General features: G+C 39.6%; 1 protein-coding gene and 1 long non-coding RNA gene across 2 annotated transcripts in view; one reads left to right on the top strand and one right to left on the bottom strand.

Moving 5' to 3' along the window:
• drp2 (dystrophin related protein 2) overlaps positions 1-23,564 on the bottom strand; it is a 387,952-nt gene that overhangs the window by 32,446 nt on the left and 331,942 nt on the right. Inside the window, exons 15-19 of the mRNA XM_047353123.1 lie at positions 18,916-19,073; positions 12,129-12,295; positions 9,025-9,136; positions 8,268-8,404; positions 564-629 (exon numbers count right to left, since the gene is read on the bottom strand). Coding sequence (XP_047209079.1) covers positions 564-629; positions 8,268-8,404; positions 9,025-9,136; positions 12,129-12,295; positions 18,916-19,073 — 640 coding nt within the window. The remainder of the gene's footprint in view (positions 1-563; positions 630-8,267; positions 8,405-9,024; positions 9,137-12,128; positions 12,296-18,915; positions 19,074-23,564) is intronic.
• LOC124860132 lies at positions 83-23,499 on the top strand. The gene is made up of 3 exons (XR_007036275.1): positions 83-251; positions 23,011-23,354; positions 23,453-23,499. It is a non-coding gene; the product is annotated as an uncharacterized LOC124860132 (long non-coding RNA).

The following is a 23,564-nucleotide window of genomic DNA, read 5'->3' as shown; positions in this document are numbered from 1 at the left end:
ATACAAGCACATGAACACTGTCTTCCCATTCATGCACTGCAGGCTCACTGGAAAGAGATGTATGTGTCCAGTTATGCCCAGAGTGCAGCTCTGCCAGGAGTATGGGAGTCCAGGTCTGTGGCCTGTTTATAAACTGTCACAGAGACTCTAATCTACACCGACAGCTCCCAGGTGACCAAATGGGCTCACTGCCCCGGCAAGTGACAGGCCGCTGTGCAGGCTGAACCTCGCTACCCTTCAGACAGTCACAGGTAAGCACAAAGTGCTCCACTTGTGTTGAAATGTTGGGGGGGGAAATGTTAGTGCTGGGCTGTGCTGCCTCTGTGCTGGCTGGAATACAGCGCGCAGCGCAGCAAAATCAATACCGCAATCAACAAAGACTTAAAGATTAGTGAGCAGAGAGAGTGAGGGAGAAGAAAAGGTGGACATAGCATAGAGAGGGTGTATTAGGAAGAAAGGGGTGTTATCTGATGTGGGGAAGTGAAAGAGCAGAGACTGTTGTACAGTAATGAGTAGATTTTTTATATATATATATATAAAGCACAGCTGTATAAGGCTCGTACCTGCTGGCGTAGTGTTCAATCCTGCTGTGTGTGTCTGCATGGGGCAGCCTGGGTGAGGAGCACGGGCTGGAAACAAGAGAATTTAAAGTCATTATTTTACATTAACACCTAAGTTCAATAACAAAACTGTACAATGTGCCAAAATGTCACATTTAACTGGAGGGAAAACAAAGGAGTAAAGCTGATGGTTAATTCCGTCATTAATTTTAACTGAACCTGATAACAAGAATCTCTCTGCTGACTCTAGTTTAATTTAAGTTCTTCCACACTTTTTTCCTTCAATCCAAGGACTGGAGCTGAACTCTTTGTCATAGAAATATTGATATATATATATCTATAAACCACATTGTACTGTAGGTATTTGGTTCTGGGTGTAAGAAGGTGAAATTTATTTGTTTGTGATTATTAAAGCTCACTCTATTCTTTTGTCTTAAGTTAAGAACGAAGAAATTACACTGAGCTGAGAACAGCTTTAGGTCTTTGATTCTTTCAGACTGAACATATCTTAGTTAAAACATCTGTATTTAATATATAAACATATATATTATTGTACATCGCATGTATTTGAGTACTGCTACACTTGGCATTGTCATTTTACCACATTTATCAGAGTGATTCGGTTTAATTAGGCTGTAGGTGTTTAGCTGATTTTAATCCATTACCATTTTAAGCAGACTTCTAAAATCAATATGTAATTTTTACATACACCTCCATACATCTTGTAAAAAAATCTAAAAAAACATAAAAACAAACAAATCTGAGGTTTATTTAACAAGTTGTTAAACTTTTATAATTTAAAGGGCAAATATATTTTAGAATCAAAAACCGTAAAGACTGGGAAGAAAAACCTCAACACCTTTCTTTTAATTTTCAAAGCACATTTTGCTGAAATTTTAAGCCTTTTGACCAAACCTTCTAAAGGAGGAAGGCACTACCATAAATGGATAATGATGTAGTATCTCTAAATGCACCATCTGGAAAAATATCACTGTAATCTTAGAATGGACAGTATTCTTTAAGAAAAATGCCATAGTTGGAATATGCAGAAGGGATTTGTGGTCACTTCTGGGCCACAAAGAGGCTTCGAAGAAGTTCTGTGAAGTGAACATTTGTCTTGACCTCCTCCTTATATATGAAAAAAATTCACAGTCCTTGCTGGAAAAACTCATTAGATAAATATTCACTTTATTAACTAAAATTCAAGCTGGATACTTTGTTAGAGCTACTTTTCTCCTGGGCATTGTGTTATGCAATGATGCCCAAGATAAAACATGCAAATGGTATTTATAGTACATGTTCAGATACAACCAATACCAGCCAAGTCTGTGTGACACAGCTCTAAACCCACAGCATGTAAAGTATATGACTCCCAACAACTATGTAAAAAAAAACTGATTGGTGAAATCAGACAGCTGACAGGGTGAAAGTTAAATTCCTCATTTGAAGTTTTTATTTCTAATCTTACAATGATTGGTGATAAGAAGGAAAATGTTTTTTCTGCATTCTTCTAAATGTTTCTTTTCACAGCAGTCTTATGCTGTTAAGTTCAGCATTACAATTATAAAGTAATTATTGACTGACAACTTTAATAGAATATTGTTTCATAGCTGTTTTACAGCACATTACTGCATCTTTGTGCAAGCTCCTATCAAAACCCTGGAACTAATCAACTGGAGCTTCACTTCCTTTTCCTCCTTGTTACTTGATCCTCAGAGAACCTTTTATTTGTTTTGAGTTATATTTCTTTAATTTTAGAGGTTATAAACAATGACAATACCTGGTGAAATAAGGACTCATGCTACATCATCTTAGCCGCCCGCTTCTGTAACCTGAGGCTACTGCTTCACGGTGATCTCATGGATTTTTATCTCCCTGCTTTGTTTTTTTCTTCTCTATCAGTCTTGCTCATGAGCAATATGCCTGAATCAGAATGGGATCACAAGGCTAATGTGATGAACACTGAGAAGTGACTTTAAATTATTTTGCTGAAGATCAAAACACTACTACATTATTGAAAATTTCTATTTCCAAATTTTTTTTCAATTTTACAGCATAAAATGTATTTCATGCTAGCACTGTTGCCTTGCTTCAACAAGGTTGTAGGTTTGAATCCATCTCCAATCATGGTTCCTATACCGCGCAGCTCCACTCCGCTCGACCTTGCTCTACTCCGCAAAAACCCTGTTGTTTCCACTGACATACTGACGGCTGGACGTGGAGCTCCGTCAACTTCGTGTGCTGCGCTTCATAACTGTGTGACAAGAGCCAGCGCCAAAGGGTGGCTCACCCTTCAGGTATCTGGGCCCGCCAAGACAGATTACAAACCCTGTGTAAATTAAATTGCTACTATGCAAGACAACCAGCAGAGGGCACTGTAGGCTATTAAATAGGACTTTGGAGGCGGTAAAGAAGACACTTTGATACGTTAGTATGCCAAAATGGGCTTTGGTGGTGTCCAAATTCAGGGGCTGCATCCTTCGAAAGTCTGATGTTAGGACGATTATGTCATAGCGAGCTGACGAAGGTTGTCCAAATTCGAAGGCTCCTCCAAAATCGGCCGACAAATGCGCCCTTTCCCCCGAGATTTTAAGGATGGGTGCGGTGTATCGTTCGTGGCCCACCCTATCCCATGATTCATTGCGGTTCGTAGTGGAGTGTTTAAGCTGCAGTATTAATGGCAGAGGAGAAAGAGAAGGTGTGTATAAAGTTGGATATATTACGTTTCCTGTGAAACAAAATTAACTTTTGTTAGTGTTTTTTAGCGAGAATGTAGCTGTGTAAAACTGAAATATCTATTCGGTTTACCAAGATATCGCTTAATTTGGAGATGTCCGCTGAATTTCGCAGTTCTGTGCTAACAGCCGGCTCGCCTTGTTAGCTGTCAGCTGACCGGACATTGGAGGCTTGCTGTACTGGTGGGAGGACGCCTGTCTCCCGGTCCATTGTTTTTATACTCTCACTGGTTTTCACCAATGAGTGTAAGTTTAACACAGATATAATTCAGCCAGTGTATATCTGATGTTAATGTTTGATTATTTGTTATTATGCTCTACAAATAAATTGATTTAAACTTGGTTCAGAAAGTTATGTTAGTGTTTAAGTTGTTGCGTGTTTTACCAATAAATTAAATGGTACTTGTCGTCATTATACTTTATTTAGTATTAATTTTTTTTTATATCCATAACCATAAAGGAATTTAAAATATTTTAAATGGCTGAATATTGAGCGAGAATAAAAGTAAAAGATTAAAAAAACAAGAATATTTTGAAGGAAACAAGCTTATCAGCCTGTGCAGTTATATACAGTTACATACAGAGGAGACAGCGGGGTTAACCTTCGGGCTCCAGTTTTACGGCTTCACAGCTCTGTGCGCCACGCTGTCACGGTTGCTAGGCGACAGAAGTTACACGGAGGTAAGGGCGGGAACAGCTGGTGAAGGGTAGACCGTCCAAATTCACAGCCGATCAGTACCGGCCACCAGCCCTACGTAGACCAGTCCTTCGAACATTGCAGCCGCTGAATTTGAAAACAGCACTCAGGCACTCCACTAATAGATGGCATTTAGGTTTGTGCAAAAAATTAAAATAAGAGAGGAAATGTTTAAAATGTTCAGCAGCCTATTCTTTCAAAAACATTTCCACGTTTCTTCAGGAAAAGTTATTGTACAGTTGCCTTCAGGTTTCTGGAGTTAATGTGTTTTAAACACAATGATATATAATATAATGCAGTGCTGGTTAGTTTCTAAGATTTCTGCAACGCGTGAGCTAAAGTTTAGGCAAACTTGAAAATAATTACTCAGCATTTTCTGGTGACTGATGCACACTTACATGTCGCTGTTTAAGTCATTATTCGTTATTTTGTATTAATAAACAACATGATCATTTCATTTAAATGGCTACATAAATTCTTATTTACATATTTATATTAAATAAAAATACTGTTTACTGGGCCACCCCAAAATTAGTCACAGCCCAAATAAGATAAATTCCTCTGTGTGTGACCAAAACGCGTCGCCTTTTTTCCGAAACACCATGGAGCTGCCGCTGAATATTGCTGTATCCTATGAAGCACAGAAAAGCCTGCACCTCTTCATTGCACCAAGGGTTAGACTTGCTGGTTCCTGGGGAGGATACCATGGCTTGTAAGTGTTGCGAGTTTGGAAAATGGCAGTTGTTCTTCTGCTCACTGACTCATACAGCTGACCACGCCCATGGCCAATCAGTGAACAGCAGTCTGTTCAAGTCACATTTTGGACCCAACAGGACCTGCTGCTGAGCAGGTACCAAAAAACACCAGTAATGGAAATGGTTGTATAATGGGGTGAGTGGAGTGGAGCCAGTCAAAGTAGAGCCAATGGAAGAAGGCCTTTTCTGCATGGAGTTTGCATGTTCTCCCTATGCATGTGCAGGTTTTTATCTTTAATCCAAAAAAATATATTGGGAACCCAAAAGTAGACAAAATTAAATGCAGCTATATACACCATAACTTTTGGCAGATGATAAATACATCAACTGCTGTATAATTTGTAAACAGATTTAATGATATAAACATGAATGAATCCCAACCCTTGTTTTCCCAGTTAATTCATCTAAAATGAGCGCCAACACATCCAAAAACATTCTGTCAGCTATAAAAGATTATATTGCCCTAACATATTTATGTTATGTTGAAAGAAAATATCTTTGAAACAGTACCTCAAATTTGTTTCAAATGTATTTTTAGAGCAAAATCATCTATTTTTTTTTTTTTGCTCTGCTCTTGGTGGAGGACGCACACGTTTTCTCTCCCTCCCTCTTGCCTGCTTCTGCATCTGCTTTTGTCTGTTTTTCTCAGAGCCTCACTTTACATATCTTCCAAACTTGCAAATAATGGATTTGGTCAGCTGGTCTCTCAATGCAATTGATCACATTTTTTCCACGGGAAGACAGGGTAAAGGAGAACCCTCTTGCCCAGCCGGTACATTCTTCTCTGGATTTACAATGGATTCCTGGCAACAGTGGAAGATTGTGTGCTTGACTACAATGTCAGTTGAGGACGCAGAAGACGTTTATATATGTGGATTTTTGATAACAGGATTTCTGCTGTTTGTAGCCGGTGCTTACCTGACTTGTCAAATGAGTAGCTGTTCAAAGCATCCCAAAGCTGCCTGCGATGCTGGATGGAATCTGCAGAGCGATCAATGCTCAGACTGAATTGTTAAGAGAGCAAAGACACAAGCTGGATACGGTTCTTGAACAGAATCGTAGCCTGGAAGCGGCTTTTGGGCTCAGAGGTGAAAGGATTTAATCATGGAGAAGGTTGTTCGCTCCAGAACTGCGGGAAAGTCCCAGAAATTTGGATATTTGGATTCGTAATTGAGAGATAACAGTAAAAACTCTTAAAGTGGTTGGAAATCCACACAACTGCTTGAACCAGAACACTTATTGTTTTTCTAAATCTGGTGCCCCAACGTGGCCTTGGCAACGTCTGCTAAGTGGCTATCGACAAAGTATCTCCTGGATGTTATGTAAACATGGCGCTCTTTCCCAGCACCCCCGAACAGCTGTGACCCAAATAAGACTTTGTGGCCGATTGAGAAAACTTCCATCTCTTTCCTCAAGGACAATGGTGCTCTATCTGTGTTGACACTCTAGTTCTTGCACACACACTCACAGTTATTTATTCGCACCCCCAGGATTCCACCGCACTCTTGCAAAATCTTTTCTTCTTGTGTTGCTTAACTCTGCACCTAATTTCGTGATTTCATTACTTTTTCATAGATTTTTATCAGAAGGATTACCAGCGAAAACCAAACATTATTAGTAATAGAAAATTTGGACTATAGCTGCTCTTACACCAATGACCCGGCTTTCTTAGTTAGACTACAATGGATGTTATTACTTAGTTCAACTTCAGTACCAGTAAAATCAATATATTATTAGCACCTGAAAACATGGATTATAGCTGTTTTGTACCAGTGACTCAACTTCCCTAGTTAGAATTCAGTGGAATGATGAGACTATCAATATTATCATCTTCTTTCAGCATAAGATGCTTTATTATTAGGAGTGGCTTGGAACCAATTTCTACCAGTAAACCCGGAAGGATTATTAATTATTATTACTCCCAAGGATTATTAGTGTCATGTTGGGGCCATCCATTTTGGTCGCACATCAACAGACGTCGCAGCTCTGACATCACCAAGAGTGTAAAGCCCAGAGGAGGTGCCTGTCTAACAGGACAGCGTAACGGAGGCACATATCTGGAGAGACAAAAGCTCGCAGGTGAACTTTTGCTCCACAAGGCCATTCCCGGAAGAGCTTGAAAGCTGGAAATCTGTCTGATACGAGAAGATCAGGAGATTTGTTTACCGATCTGGTTGAATTATGTTATGCTGAGCTGTGTTTTGATTTGCTGTGCAAGCGCTGCTGAATTGTGCGTATTTAATGTTTTGTCTGGCTGATCCCAAATCAGCCAGGAGTTAGAAGCTGGACTTTTAAAAGTTTTTCATTCAAAGCAACTGCGGTCTGGGCCTCGAGGTCTGACCACTCTTTGTTCCAGTTTTATTGCTGGAGATTTTCCACTGAGTTCCCGCCTCAGAGTTTATGACCCTTTGTCAAGATTTGGGGCGATCAGCTGGTTGTGGCTAAAGGGGTGTGGCCCCACGTTTTATCAGCTGATCGCTGCAATCGAGACATTAACACGACAGGAGGACTTCTTTCCATTTAACCCAAATTACACATTTTGTCCATAAAACTACTGGTTTGATCTTCATAGACACTAAATGCATATATATATATTTCTTTTATTATCATTGTTAGGTAGTCATTGTTATTCCCTTTGTGTAGAACGGTGCTTGTTAGTTAGGTGAAGGTTTTTGGACCAGAATAATGGTATATCAGGATTATTTAGCTTAAGAGAAGCGTTTGTGTTTATTTCGTGCAAGAGTGATTTATCTGTCAAAACAAGGTCGAATTATAATTCTTGATGAATATTAATTAATCAATAATCATAATCCTTACAGTCATTTTATTTGTTTTTCTGTTTGATTTTCTGTATCATTGTGGTGTTTTTCCTCGTGTGCAGCGCTTTGAGTGCCTTGTTGCTGAAAAGCACTATATAAATAAACTTGACTTGACCAGAATTTACTGCTCTGACTGTGTGGCTGAACATTGCAGCTGTGTCAGATAGCAGACACATAAATCTGTTTTTTTTTTATGAATGGTGAATGCACCACACGTATGCAATATCAGGTCACACAAAAACGTTCTTCAGTGCGGATGCTGTAACTGGCTAAAAGTTAGCTATTTTAAGTATCACCGAAAAGTAAATTAAAAAAAAAAGAGGTGCAGCTTCCGCTATGCTCTTCTATCATATTTAATGATCGGTCACGGCCGGACAGCTAGAATAATATTTTAATATAGATGTTTTAAAAAAGCCTGAATCAGACAAAATTTGTATCAAACCTTTATAAAAACTGGAAATTGTAAATCGGCTACAAAACTTGATATCTAGTATTTTATTCTCATTCATCAACATATGTTGTTAATTCTTAACTTTACAACCGACAAAAATATTGATTTATTATTGTTATGCAAACCTATTTCTCTTTCAGTGAATAAATAATAAATAAATAAATACAATTATTTCTATCTGCATACCAGAGTATCTGATAAAAGTCAGCATAGCAGACACAAAGGGATGGCTGTGTGTTGTGGGACTCACGTCTCTGAGCTCTCAGCTTCCAGTACAGATTGTACTGGCAGGTAGCCTCTCTGCGGGTGCTTTGTAAAGTACTGCTTTGACCTGAACTTGTTCTTCAGAGTCTTGGCAAAGTCCCTCATCTTCTCTCCCGAGGTTGTCTGCAGTCGTCGCAGGAGGTGGGTGGAGGCGGGGGTGAAAAGTGGAGGTTGAAGCACAGGGCATGGATGATTGAAAGACAAATTGCACTGCTTTAGAGTTGCCATCTCTAGAGATCACTTCATGTAAAATTTATCCACTTTTTCCCTCCAAACTAATGTTTCCTTCTATGTGCTGTCCTTACCTTATTGCTTTGTTTAAAATCTTCCTTTAATCAGCACATCTGTTCATTTTTAAATGCTTGCCTGCTGCAAGAACTATGCCATGCTATAAAAAACACATAGTGCCATATTTTAAATCCTGAAATTCAACTGATCTCATCACACTCCGGCATTCAATGTATGCACTGTACTGATTCATGAGTTTTACTGAAGATTTGTGCTCAAAACCTAAAAAAAAAAAAAAAAACATTTGCAATTTTTTCCTACCATGTGGTTCTCCTTCCATTAATACTATAGATCTGGACAAAAAAAGATACAGTGGATAAGATCCTTGATCCATGCTTAGCAGAAGAAACAGGGAGTTAGGAGTATGTATTTGATCTTGAGTACAGTTGAGCTTCATCTCTCCCTAAAGAGCTGAATTTGTATTCTAGTAAATTGTTACATAATGGTCGTCTTACTGGCGTGTAATACTCCATGATGGGGTAGTGCAGCTTCTTGCCCTTGCTTGTGCGGCCGGTTAAAAAACATGTCTGGCAGATGTCCACATTGAACTGCTTCAGACTACGATACCTGTCGAGATCAATAAAACAGAGACTTTAACGATGTTTGCACGAGAACTGAATGGAGCAGAGTCGTTGGGTGTGTGTGTGTGTGGATTCTTATCTTAGCCACGCTGTAGAAACATACATCTCTGCACACTCAAACAAAAGACATTTGATTTCCCATACAAAACCCTGGGATTTTGGTGTTGTTGAATTTAACACAAATCTTAATGAGATCTCTAGAGTCAATGTAATGAGTTCAACAGAAACGGCAAAAGGTTTCTTCAAATACTTGATATTCATGTATGTAGTGATTATTAGTATTTTTTTTCGTCATTTTAAATAAGCAACCATAAAAACTATTGCACTCATTCATCAAATATTTATTTCTCTATATCTTTAGCTGTGTGGCTTATTTTCTAATATTTGAATTGTGCATTTGAAGTCCTGTGGAAAAATTAGGACACACCATCAAATATTAGGTTCCTCCAAAATAAACTTTTATTTGTCTCTTCAAAAAGAAAATAATTGAATCACAGGTAAAGACCAAAGAAATGATCTTGTTTTACACATTCAATTCAATTCAGTTTATTTATATAGCGCCAATTCACAACACATGTTGTCTCAAGGCACTTCACAACAGTCAGGTACATGCATTCCAATTAATCCTAACCATTGAACAGTGCAGTCAGAGTTAGCTTTTTATTCAAATTGGATAAAACATTAAACAAACAATATCAACAAAAGGTTAGGACACCCTACTCCTAATAGCTAGTATAACCCCCTTTAGCTGGAATTTAGTTTGTGAGAAGCTTCTTGAGTCCATCCACCAGTCTCTGACATCCTCAATTTCAGCTGTGGGATATTTGAGCGATTCATTGAATGTGCAGCATGTTCCAAGTCACCCCACAGCATCTTAATGAGATCAAGATTCGGGCTTTGACTAGTCCAAGGACTCTCAATTACCAAGTACGTTTGCAGCCAGTTCTTGATGGATTTACTGAGTGTATGGGTCAATGTCATGTCTCAGGGTCCAGTTCTGTTCAGCTTTAATTATTTTACAGAGGGTCTTAAAAGTCATGGTGGATTTTATGATGCTGAGCTGGCCAGCTCCTGCTGCAGTAAAGCATCCCCAAACCATGACACTTCGACCATCATGCTTCACATTATGAGGTTCTCTTCCTGAAATGCTGTATTTGGTTTATGCCAAACATGTCCTAATCTGTCCAAGAACATTTATCCAGAAGTCCTGGTATTTGTCTGAATCCTCTGTGGCGAACTTTTGTCTGGTCCTTGTGTTTTTCTTCGAGAGCAGAAATTTATTCTTTGCACTCATCCCATGCAAGTTAAACGTGTGCTGTGATTGGGGAGACAGCCAGTTTCACATCAGCAGTAAAGCCTGCTGTAGGTCCAGTAATAAGTTTTAGGTTATTTGAAGACTTCTTTTAGCATCTTCTGGTTTGCTTTCAGGACTAATCTTCTTGGACAGTCAGACCTGGACATGTCAGCAGTATCTCTGAATGTACTTCGATTGTTTCAGTTGAATGTCTGATTTCAAGTTATTTAAATCCCTCATGGACTCACAGGCTGCTATAATCTTCTTTCTGAATACCTCAGAGAAATCTTTTGATCTCTCCATGGTGTTCATTCTCACTTCAGTGGTCAGCAGGACATCATACTAAATTTGTGAAGTTTAAACAGGGGAAACCTTCATCAAATGATGAGTAGCTACATATGTTCTAATCATGTGCGCCTCAGCCTAATTATACATTTTTTAGCTGGCTATAAATGTAGTGTTGTCCTAATTAATGTCACACCAGAAACTGTATTTTTTTAAATACAGTTTACAGAAATATTTTAAAAGGTCTTTCCTTCCATTATTTTCTTTTTTATATTACTTAAATTTCTTAGTATTGTTGAAATTTATTTATATTAAACATCCATATGTCCAAATATGTTTAAAAAAACTAAACAGGCTTTTTGTAAGGTGTCCTTATTTTTTAACTGTTTCCTGTTTACTGCTACCATACAGAGTCATTGATTGTCAGAAGTAGTCCAAGACCATTTAGACTCTGGAGTTTTCTAAGGGTAGTATTGATTGCTAAAGAAATGCCACCACCCATGTCTGAGGTTATGTCTTGAAAATGGCAGCAAGGAAAACAGGGAATGAAGCTGATAATACACAGGATAGACAGACATATTAATACTAACATTATATTTAGTAGAAAGCCATGACTTTAACAACCACTTCAACATAATTGATAGTTAGTTCTGATTAGATTTACTTGTGACAGAAATTTTGCATATTTAACTGTTGGATTGGGGAAATACAACACATAAATACAATTATTATTTAGAGTTGTAGTGGCATTGTTTAATACATTCTGTATATTTCCAGTACTTGTGAGATAAAAAGCTTAGTTTATACCATGCATAATGATTTATATTTTAAGTTAGTTATTAGAATTTTAACTGCATTTTATCATCCATGTGAATATGTTCTACATTGTCCCAAACAAGAATGGTCTTTGTCCTTCATTATGTTTGTATGGATCTAAAACAAATCTAAAAAGTTATGTAGATTCCTGAAAACAAGTAATAATCTTGTTAAAAAATAATACAATTTATTTAGAAAGCCCCAAGAATGTTGTTTATATCTCATTTTTAAAAAGGTGCAACCAGGATAGACGTCCAAATGAAAGCCAGTTTTATTTTAGCTTTTAAAAGCAAATAAAATAATGGTAGTAAAGTAGAAATGCCAGATCTGTGTGGTGTTCTCTTGCAATAACCTTTTGTGCAAAAGTTGAATAGTGTATGTTTTGTACAATTCTAATTATTTTCTGTATAATTATTTTTGCAGGTACTATATATCACAGATTTTTCTCACCTGATCAAGTGAAAGCATAAATTCCCACTTCTAAAATATGTGAAGATTAATCTGTCTTAATCATTTGTTTCCATTAGCAGTGCAACTACATGTAAATATCCTCATGGATGCAATTCAAAGCAGAGCAGCCTACCTGAAGCCTTTGATGGGGCATTGTTTGCAGACATAGCATTTGGCCTGATGCTTGGTTGACTCTGCAGCAGCTACACGTTGGAGGACAGGCAGCCAAACCATCGACTGGGGCTCGAGGCTCATCCATTCCAGGAAATGAGACACCTCAATGGCAGGTTTCCCAGGGGCCTGTTAGGGGAAGGTAAGAGAGACAAGAGCCTGTAAACAAGCCAAATATAGACCAACATGAGGCCAGGATCCTAAAACAACAAAAACAATAACAATTCTTCCCTAGTTATGGCAGTTTCAGCTATTATAGTGAAAATAATCATAATAAAAAAATAAATTAAGAGCATGCACAACATTAAATCTTTTATGCTTAAGCATTTACAAGGCTAAAAATATAACAGACATAAATTATACAGCTGTTAATATGAGTTTGCATGTTGCCTCTTTCTACTGGAGGCAGCTTGTTCACAATTCAAGGAAGTGGAAAAAAAGAAAGCAAACGTAATAAAGGAATAACCCGCCAAGCACTCAAAATCCGTGATGTGCTAAATTCTCATTAAGTCTGCAACAGAGATGCATTAAAAAGTTGATTTCCCTGGGGCTGTCCCCACTGCTCAAGCAGGGTAATATAATAAATGTATGTGAGTGTGTGCACTGATCACAAGCAGTGAGGTGGACAGAGATGTGGTGTCTCCTGGGGATGAAGGTGCTCCTCTCTGTTAGCACTGTTCCTCACTTGGCTCCCTATGGGAGGTCAAATGGCAGCTTCTAACATACCAAACACCTGGAACAGGAACTGCCAACCCTGATCACGCTACTCTATCTCAAACACCAGATGGGATGTTCACAACATCACTGGGACAATTAGCTTGATTAATATACAACCTCCGAACAATTTGAACGACACAAATAAAAAAATAACATCAACTACTACATTGTAGTTTGTTTTTCCTAAATTATTTTGTTTAATTTGTTTTTGTTCTTCAACTTTGAATGTTGTGAAAGCATTGAAAAATGTATTGCAAGATGATTTATTCCTTGTTCTTACTTGGAGTTTTGCAAAAAACTTCTTAAGTGACTTTTCTCTGCTCACAGGGTTGTTTTCTGGCAGCCTGCTCTGTTGTTACTGTATTTCCTCTGTTTTTCTGTCATTTCCATTAAACAGTCAAGCCAAGACAAGTTTATTTATATAGCACATTTCAGCAACAAGACAATTCAAAGTGCTTTACGTGTTGAACAAAAATACTTTGCAGTGACGAAAACAAAAACAAAAAAACAAAGTACATTGCAGTGGCATGATGAAGGAAATAAAAAAATAAAAATAAAGAAAAGTAAAGAAAGGTTGGACTGCAAACTGCCGGAAAATCAAATGTTTTATCCCATTCATTTATCCCATTTTGATTCATATTTTTTCTTAAACACTGGGGAGAAAAATGCTGGGTAAAAAGACCCCCTAGGGAGGGGTCTTTTATAGCAAACTGCTTCTCACTGTGGATGTACTTTTTTCTGTCTGTTCCAAGGTGGAAAATCCTAATTAACCTTTATCCTCAGTAGAAACTTTAACAAATATGTTTTAGTTAATAATTTGAATAGAAGAATCAAAAGCAACTCTAAACAAATTGGTTTTTCACTTTGATTTAAAATAACTCAGGGATTCAGCATTTTTGCAGTTTTCTGGAAGTTTGTTCCAGATTAGTGGAGCATAAGAACTGAATGCTGCTTCTCCATGTTTGGTTCTGATTCTGAGTGTAGAGTAGACGTGAACCAGAAGACCTGAGTGGTCTGGAAGGTTGATACAAAGACAACAAATCTTAATGTTTTTGGTGCTAATCCATTCAGTTATTTATAAACTAACAGACGTATTTCAAAATCTATTCACTGGGATACGGGGAGCCAGTGTAAGGACTTTAAAACTGGAGTGATGTTCTCTCCTTTCTTAGTTGTAGTGAGGCACAGAGTTCTGGATCTTTGAGATCCTGTTGGGACATTAATCCTTTAATCCTGGAAATGTTCTTCAGGTAATAGAAGTCCGACTTAGTGATTGTCATTCTGTGCTTCTGGAGGTGTAGTTGTCTCACTGTTTTCATCTAACCATGTTTCTGTTAAAAACATATCAAGATTTTGCTCAGTAATGAAGTCATTGGTTGAAAATGATTTTCCTGATAAAGATCTAGTGTTTATTAGAGCCAGGTGACTTGGCTGGTATGTTGTGCATGACAAGGAATTGATTTTAAGTTTACTGTCTGTCTATTGTTGTCATCTTATCTTATTTCAGTCAAGTATTAGCACAGAGATATCTGAGTATTCTCCCATAAGGGGCCCAAGCTTTTCCTGGAGATAATCACTGCTAGTAATGTTATTACATGGGCTCTGGATATATCTCAAATATGTTTTTAGAACCACATAACCACAAACAGGCTTGTCATAAGCTTGACAATGATGGGGGTTTAGTGGAGAAAATGTGAGATTTGGGCACAGAGTAAGTTGCATTCCGATCTTGACAAGACTTTTCATGTTGTCAGTGAAATCCAGGAGAGGGTTGTCTGGGCTTATTGGGGATAAGGGAGAGTTGGGTGGAGTTTGGGGGGAAGGAGGTTTGGGGTCCTCTGTTGAGGCCAAGGAGGGATGCACTTGTCCTGTTGGAGTCTGGGGAGATTCCATTTGTTGTAATGATGAATAAGTCTCTTTCTGTGTCATTTGTTCTCCATGGTTCATCCTTATTCAATTCAATTCAATTCAAAAATACTTTATTAATCCCAAAGGGAAATTAAATGTTGTTATAGCTCATATTATGAAGGTTTCCTCAAAGAGCGTTGTAGATGCTGATGGCTGTGGGCAGGAAGGATCTCCTGTAGCGCTCCGTCTTACAGCAGATCTGAAGAAGCCTCTGACTGAAGACACTCTGTTGTTGTAGGACAGTCTCATGAAGAGGATGCTCAGGGTTCTCCATAATGTTCTTCATTTTATGAAGAATTCGTCTTTCCACAATGATCTCCAGAGGTTCCAGAGGAGTCCCCAGAACAGAGCCAGCCTTTTTTATCAGCTTGTTGAGCTTTTTTAAGTCCCTGGTTCTGATACTGCTTCCCCAGCAGATGATGGCAGAAGAGATCACACTCTCCACAACAGACTTATAGAAGATATGCAGCATCTTGCTGCAAACACCAAAGGACCTAAGCTTCCTCAAGAAGTACAGTCTGCTCTGTCCCTTCTTGTAGATGTCTTCACAGTAGCATCTCCACTCTAGTCTGTTGTCCAGGTGAACACCGAGGTATTTATACTCCTCCACCACCTCCACTTCTTCTCTCATGATAAAAATAGTTTTTGACTTATTCCTGTTTCTCTTAAAATCTATAATCATCTCCTTTGTTTTATTAAAGTTTAAAATGAGATGATTGTTTCCACACCATGCCACAAAGCGGTCCACCACCTTCCTGTACTCAGCTTCTTGTCCATCTCTGATCCACCCCACGACTGCAGAATCATCCGAGTATTTCTGCAGATGACAGGAGTTGTTAGCTTGTGCTGCCATGAAAAGTGCAGCTGCTCCTGGCGTCATCTGGTCCTTTTCTCAAAAGGAGACTGAGAGATAAGAAGTTAAAGGAGAAGAATGCAAGCAAACATGAAGTGAAGACAAACACCAGACTTTAGTGTCCCTGAATAACTGGTAGATGGTTGGTTAATACTGATATTTCTTTTGCTGCTTTTAATTGTGACCTGTTGACCTAAATCAGCTTAAGGTCTTGAAGCTAATATTTAATACCTAATATTTAATCCCTCCATCAATCCATTTTTTTACATTCTTAATTTTGGGAGTGTTGTGGAGGTGTTGTTGCCTGTGTTTAGCAGTTAATGAGAAGCTTGGTACACCCTGGACAAATAACCAGTCTGTCACAGGGCAATGCTGACACACACAGGAGAGACAACCATGCACACACATTCTTATACCTTAGGGCAATGTAGAGAGACCATTTAACCTAAAAGTCCTTTTATTGGACTGTGGGAGTAAGCCAGGTTACCCGGTGAGAACCCTGTATCCCGGTGAGCCTGACATGCAAACTCAACACAAAATGGTTCTTGCCTGGATTGAAAGCCAGGACCCTTTTGTTATGAACTATTCTTTTTCCCTTGGTGTCCTGTCCTGAACTCTTCACCTCTTCTGATCTCCTCTTGAATCAACCTTTCTGAGATTAAACCCTATTGAGCTTCATTTTCTCAGAGTTCACATTTCCTGCTCAATTTTCTCAGATGAAACTAGGTTGAAAATACAGGTCCTTCTCAAAATATTAGCATATTGTGATAAAGTTAATTATTTTCCATAATGTCATGATGAAAGTTTAACATTCATATATTTTAGATTCATTGCAAACTAACTGAAATATTTCAGGTCCTTTATTGTCTTAATATGGATGATTGTGGCATACAGCTCATGAAAACCCAAAATTCCTATCTCACAAAATTAGCATATTTCATCTGACCAATAAAAGAAAAGTGTTTTTAATACAAAAAACATCAACCTTCAAATAATCATGTACAGTTATGCACTCAATACTTGGTTGGGAATCCCTTTGCAGAAATGACTGCTTCAATGTGGCGTGGCATGGAGGCAATCAGCCTGTGGCACTGCTGAGGTCTTATGGAGGCCCAGGATGCTTCGATAGCGGCCTTTAGCTCATCCAGAGTGTTGGGTCTTGAGTCTCTCAACGTTCTCTTCACAATATCCCACAGATTCTCTATAGGGTTCAGGTCAGGAGAGTTGGCAGGCCAATTGAGCACAGTGATACCATGGTCAGTAAACCATTTACCAGTGGTTTTGGCACTGTGAGCAGGTGCCAGGTCGTGCTGAAAAATGAAATCTTCATCTCCATAAAGCTTTTCAGCAGATGGAAGCATGAAGTGCTCCAAAATCTCCTGATAGCTAGCTGCATTGACCCTGCCCTTGATAAAACACAGTGGACCAACACCAGCAGCTGACACGGCACCCCAGACCATCACTGACTGTGGGTACTTGACACTGGACTTCTGGCATTTTGGCATTTCCTTCTCCCCAGTCTTCCTCCAGACTCTGGCACCTTGATTTCCGAATGACATGCAGAATTTGCTTTCATCCGAAAAAAGTACTTTGGACCACTGAGCAACAGTCCAGTGCTGCTTCTCTGTAGCCCAGGTCAGGCGCTTCTGCCGCTGTTTCTGGTTCAAAAGTGGCTTGACCTGGGGAATGCGGCACCTGTAGCCCATTTCCTGCACACGCCTGTGCACGGTGGCTCTGGATGTTTCTACTCCACACTCAGTCCACTGCTTCCGCAGGTCCCCCAAGGTCTGGAATCGGCCCTTCTCCACAATCTTCCTCAGGGTCCGGTCACCTCTTCTCGTTGTGCAGCGTTTTCTGCCACACTTTTTCCTTCCCACAGACTTCCCACTGAGGTGCCTTGATACAGCACTCTGGGAACAGCCTATTCGTTCAGAAATTTCTTTCTGTGTCTTACCCTCTTGCTTGAGGGTGTCAATAGTGGCCTTCTGGACAGCAGTCAGGTCGGCAGATCTGAAGAAGCCTCTGACTGAAGACACTCTGTTGTTGTAGGACAGTCTGATGAAGAGGATGCTCAGGGTTCTCCATAATGTTCTTCATTTTATGAAGAATTCGTCTTTCCACAATGATCTCCAGAGGTTCCAGAGGAACCCCATGATTGGGGTTTTGAGTGATGAACCAGGCTAGGAGTTTTAAAGGCCTCAGGAATCTTTTGCAGGTGTTTAGATTTAACTCGTTGATTCAGATGATTAGGTTCATAGCTCGTTTAGAGACCCTTTTAATGATATGCTAATTTTGTGAGATAGGAATTTTGGGTTTTCATGAGCTGTATGCCAAAATCATCCGTATTAAGACAATAAAAGACCTGAAATATTTCAGTTAGTGTGCAATGAATCTAAAATATATGAATGTTAAATTTTCATCATGACATTATGGAAAATAATGATCTTTATCACAATATGCTAATATTTTGAGAAGGACCTGTATATGCTTTGCTTCTGAGTGACTGCATTAACACTCTTTAAATGCAATTTTATAATACATCACATATTATTTAAAGCAAAAGTCCAATTATATTTTTAATTTAGTGAGTGGATAACAAAGAAAGGTACATTTCCAAAGCAGGCTGTATTTTTTTGGAATTTACATGTTTTCTTGTGTTATTTGGCTTACCTGAAAAACAGCTATCAAACAGAGGGCCAGAAATTAGACTTTGATATACAGAGGAGCCCACACAATGAACTTTACGGCACTGTGCCTGATAGTTGATGAGTTGTTTCGTAAGATTTAGTTTTTGTGAAACATGGTGCTATGCATTAGGCTCAACCAACTCAATGCTGAGCCCATCTGTAGGAAGGACAGTGTTTTAGAAATGTTGTGGTTCATTCAAGTTGCTTTTTTGTGAACCTAAGTTGTGTTGCAAGTCTGTTGTGTTGGAGGCGTTCTGTTGGCAATTCATATGAAAAACTGTTCTCAGGACCACTAGATAATCCTGCAAAAGTTGATGTCCCAACTAATTCATCCTGATGCTCAGAGAAAGTTCTCACAAAGCTAACTGAGCTATTCCTTCAAATATCTGAACCGCCCCAGTCACCTGGTGGTCAGCAGATGCTGGACAAATCATTTCATAGAGCGTCAAAGCTGCAACCTAAACCTGCAACACCGTTATCTAAAAATAAAACACATTTCGGAAGATTTAATCTGCCTTCAGAGCTTTAAGCACATCTGTGAATGGGTTTGGGCTTGAAATACAGGAGCATGATTGTATCCTCACCATGCGGAAGCAGCTTCGAACGCTTGGCTCCATGTTGCTTCCACCAAAGGCTGCGACTTCACCCAGCTGGCGGGGTATCTGGATGGCTTCATGTAGCAGAAGGCTGAGGTGACGCTGGTCTGTCAAACCTCCAGGACCAGACACTTGACGGAACAAGTCTGCAAAACATTCATGCAGTTATACATCAATTATGGACTAACTAATCTGATTACACACCATTATGCGTAGCAGCAATAATTATACAACGTGTGGATGTGAATTTCAACAAATTGCAAGAGCATTATTTGCACTCACGCTTGTATTTTATCTTTCTTTTTGTGGAGCCATGCTGACATATAAAAATCTGAATTTATTCCAAAATCAAGTAATACTAAAGTTAATTTTTATCTATTTTACAAAAAATACCTCAAGCAATGAATCTCATTCAATCTATTTTATAGAATAAGCATCACCTCAGTGACATAAAATAGGAAAAATCTTTATTATTGATCTTCTTGCTTATTTTAGAGATGAAAGATGTGCATAAAAGGCATCTTGTCGAGTTCAGACTGAGTCTTTCGCTATGCTTGGAGTCTGCCTGTTGCTGAAGAGATGAATCCTGACAGGCGTGTGAGTGTGCTGCACAATGGCAGCATCCCATGTATCCTCCTCCTTGTGGGCTCATATCTCCCCACAATGAGAGAACGTTTGCCTCCAACACCTGCATCTTAAACAGCCTCCTTCATATTGTCCTCATAAACAGAGCTAAGGCCTGTTTGATGTTTTAAATATTCCCACAAAGCTTCTGAGTGGAGCTCTGGACATGTTTTATGGAGACATTTTCTCAGTACATTGGCCTCTTACATCTTAAATATGCTGCTTTTATTGTGCAAACTCTATGGTAAGATAATAGCATTCCATGGCTCGACACAAAAACACAAGAACTGCAGTTTTCTGGCTGCTGTTAAGATAGTCAATTCGGTAAATGTCGTGGACAAAATTACATCTGCAGAACTTTTACAGCTACCTATATAGTGTTGTTGATTTAAAAGGACTGATCACATTTTCTGATAGGAAAATTGGAAAACGAGGTCAGTGCACATCACATTGAACTAGTCCTGTACTAGAAAGGATGCAGAAATACAAACCATGTGTTCCACATTGATGAAAATCTGTTAGATATAACTGGAGATTTAATTTTGCTGGTTTGCTAATTTTGCTGATTCAACAGGAATCAGTCAGAAACTTTACATGCTTACCTAAACCCAGAAAAGGACAGTTTACTTATGTCAGCTGGAAGAATACTGATGTGTGCCAAGAACAGATAGCCTGAGTTTGTGTCACCTTCAATCCATTCCAGGTTCAACAATTATTATTTCAACAATTTTTTTTTATTTCACTTAAGAGTGCCTTTCACAATTAATGGCAATCATGGTAAAGATACATTCCTCTTGTTTTAGTAGCATGATCTCACAGTAGGCTTTTAAAACAAATTCAGTCTTTAATTCAAGTTTCTTAAGAGGGGAAATCAACTATATACACTTGGGTGCACCCATACCAATTTCAATACAATTGAAGTTACTGAAGCCTTTTTCTAATTCATACTTTACTATTTTAAATTGGAACTTTGCCCTGTGATGGACTGGCGACCTGTCCAGGGTGTTCTCCGCCTCCTGCCCATAGACTGCTGGAGATAGGTACCAGCTTCCCCGCGGCCCACTATGGAAGAAGCGGTATAGAAAATGACTGACTAACTGACTGAAATTGGAACTTACTAATAATATTTAATAATTCATCACTTCCTGTTGTTCTGAGGATATAAATAGGCCATGAAAGGTAGGTTGAGTTGTCTTAGCCAAAAGCATTTCTTTTCAAAATGCTAAAGACAAAAAAAACTGCCAGTCAAGTAATGTCAATGTATCTCGATTCCTCTAAGCCATGAAATGGCTAAACTAATAAAAACATTCTCCAGTCAGAGAAATAATCTGTTTTAACCAACTGTAACTGTGGAAAAACAAGGCTGGACAAAGATCCAAGTTTATCATCGTCATGATGGGCAGTGAAATGGATGTTAAAAAAGGTAAAGAAAATCTCCAAAGCTCACTGTTAGAGTACTGCAGCAAAGAAAGGCCTCTCGGACTCACCAAATCTGAATAAAAAAAAAAAGATTAGACCTTTGCTATTGTTCTCGTACTCGTCGTCTTCCGCTTATCCGGGACCGGGTCGCGGGGGCAACAGACTCAGTGGAGACGCCCAGACTTCCCTCTCCCTAAACACCTCCTCCAGCTCCTCCTTGGGGAGCCCAAGGCGTTCCCAGGCCAGCAGAGAGACATAGTCCCTCCAACGTGTCCTGGGCAGTCCCCTGGGTCTCCTCCCCTTGGGATACAGATGCCAGAGCCACCTCAACTGACTCCTCTCAATGTGAAGGAGGAGTGGCTCCCGGGTGGCTGAGCTAATAACCTTGTCTCCAAGGAAGTACCCGGCCATCCTCCGGATGAAGCTCATTTGAGCCGCTTGTATCGGGGATCTCATTCTTTCGGTCATGACCCAAAGTTCATGCACATAGGTGAGGGTAGGAATGTAGACCGACTGGTAAATTGAGAGCTTCGCTTTTCGGCTCAGCTCTCTCCTCACCACAACGGACCGGCACAGCACCCCCATTACTGTGGCAGCCGCACCGATCCGTCTGTCGATCTCCCGCTCCATTCTCCCCTCACTCTTGAACAAGACCCCAAGATACTTGAACTCCTCTACTTGAGGCAGGAACTCCCCTCCAACCTGAAGAGGGCAAGCCACCCTTTTCCGGTCGAGGACCATGGCCTCGGACTTGAAGGAGCTGATCCTCATCCCAGCCGTTTCACACTCGGGCACAAACCGCCTCAGTGCATGCTGTAGGTCTTGGCTAGAGGGAGCCAGCGGGACCACGTCATCTGCAAAAAGAAGAGACAAAATCCACTGGTCCCCAAACCAGACCCCTTCCGGCCCTTGGCTGCGCCTAGAAATCCTGTCCATGAAAGTTATGAACAGGATCGTGACAAAGAGCAGCCCTGCCGGAGTTCAACATGCACCGGGAACAGGTCAGACTTAGTGCCTTTTCTATTGTACCATCATAAATGTCAACAAAGAGTTTGCTAAGCTCTACTAGACTTTAACTTGAAATATGTGCTTTTGTCAGATGAGCCAAAGAGTGAACAAACACTCCAGGTGGGTTTGGCATGAACAAAAGGATGTGGGCCTCTTTTCCTATCCAAAGGACATGGGAACTTGTTACAGTTCATGACAACATGGACATCATGGGTCGTCATTGCCATTTCAATCCACAGAACTAAGTCCAATAGAAAATCTGTGGGGTGTGCTAAAGAGAAGACAGCATAGGAGAGGACCCAGGATTCTTGATAAAATGCAGAAATGTGCAAAGAAGAGTGGCCAGTTCTTCTCTCTGTATGCTCCAACTTTGTGAAAGGTTAGAAGAGAAGACTGAGAGTGCTCCAACTGACAAAAAGGGGTTGTACAAAGTATTAACAGCAGAGGTGCCAACTATTGATGCTTTGATAAGTTTTTCTCTCCACTGAATAAGTGTACTCAAAGGCTGAATTTGCTCAAATTTCACTGTGAGATTATATTACTGCAATAAAGGGTAATTTGTTTTACCAAGTCTACCAATAAATGTGGAGGGCAACCAAAGTGACTCATAAACTGGAGTAACAACAGAACAATAAAAACATATCTCAGATCACAGCTGCATATATAATGAAATATTATGCAGCTCCAAAAGCAGCTTAATATTAAAGGTATAGTTCAGATATATGAGGGAGAAGCTCTTTGTCTTATCAGCGCAGGAAAATTTCAGTCTGGTCTGTGTGTCAGGATCTGGGTTGTGTTTGTGTTTTTGTACTTGCTTCATGCGTTCATCTTCAGACGGTGCTGTAGCTCTCAGGTGTGCTGGGTGACAGGTGCGACTTATTCCACTGATTACTCTGAGGAGTACTTAAGCAGGAGGTTGCCAGCACTTCGATGCAAGGGTGTTTTGCCACCAGTGGTGCAAGCTCGAGCCAAACACTAAGTTTATGCTTTGTTCTTCGACCTTGTGTAATTTTGCCTTTGCTCCTTTTGCAGGTTTTGAAAACCTAAGCTCTGGATCTATGTCACTGTGTACTGACTATGTCTTTGGAAATTACTCTGGATGATCAAGCCTATCTATGCTTTGTGGATTTCATATCCTATCTCCTGTCTTCGTTTGGATTCACATCAAGCTGGCAGTTTCCTGTTCCTGTCGTCTTCTGGACCAAACCGTAAGCGTAACCTGTCCACCCTCCAACGTAAACACCTGCGCACCGAACTCATGCCTGTCCGCTCCGAGCTCACTCTGAACAGCACCTAAGGAACCTCTTACAGACTCACCTTCGTCTAACCTGGATCCTGACTCTTTCCATCCCTGGTGACCTGACCACAGCTACTTAGTAAGCAGAACTATCGATCATATTAGTTTATTGTTCTTAGTTTCATTAACTTTTCGATTCCCTGTTCTCACTCATTCTCTTCCCCTCTTTCCATACAGGTGGAGTTTTGACCATTGCGTACTTGATTATCTTTTTTTAAATAAACAACCTTTTACTGATTTTGTTCTTCGGAGTGTTTCTCTGTATGTGGGTCAGAACTATTGCAAAAAT

The sequence above is a fragment of the Girardinichthys multiradiatus genome, chromosome 23 (genome assembly GCF_021462225.1).
Source record: "Girardinichthys multiradiatus isolate DD_20200921_A chromosome 23, DD_fGirMul_XY1, whole genome shotgun sequence".
Taxonomy (NCBI): Eukaryota; Metazoa; Chordata; class Actinopteri; order Cyprinodontiformes; family Goodeidae; genus Girardinichthys; species Girardinichthys multiradiatus.
This window is presented reverse-complemented; position numbering and strand designations above follow the sequence as displayed.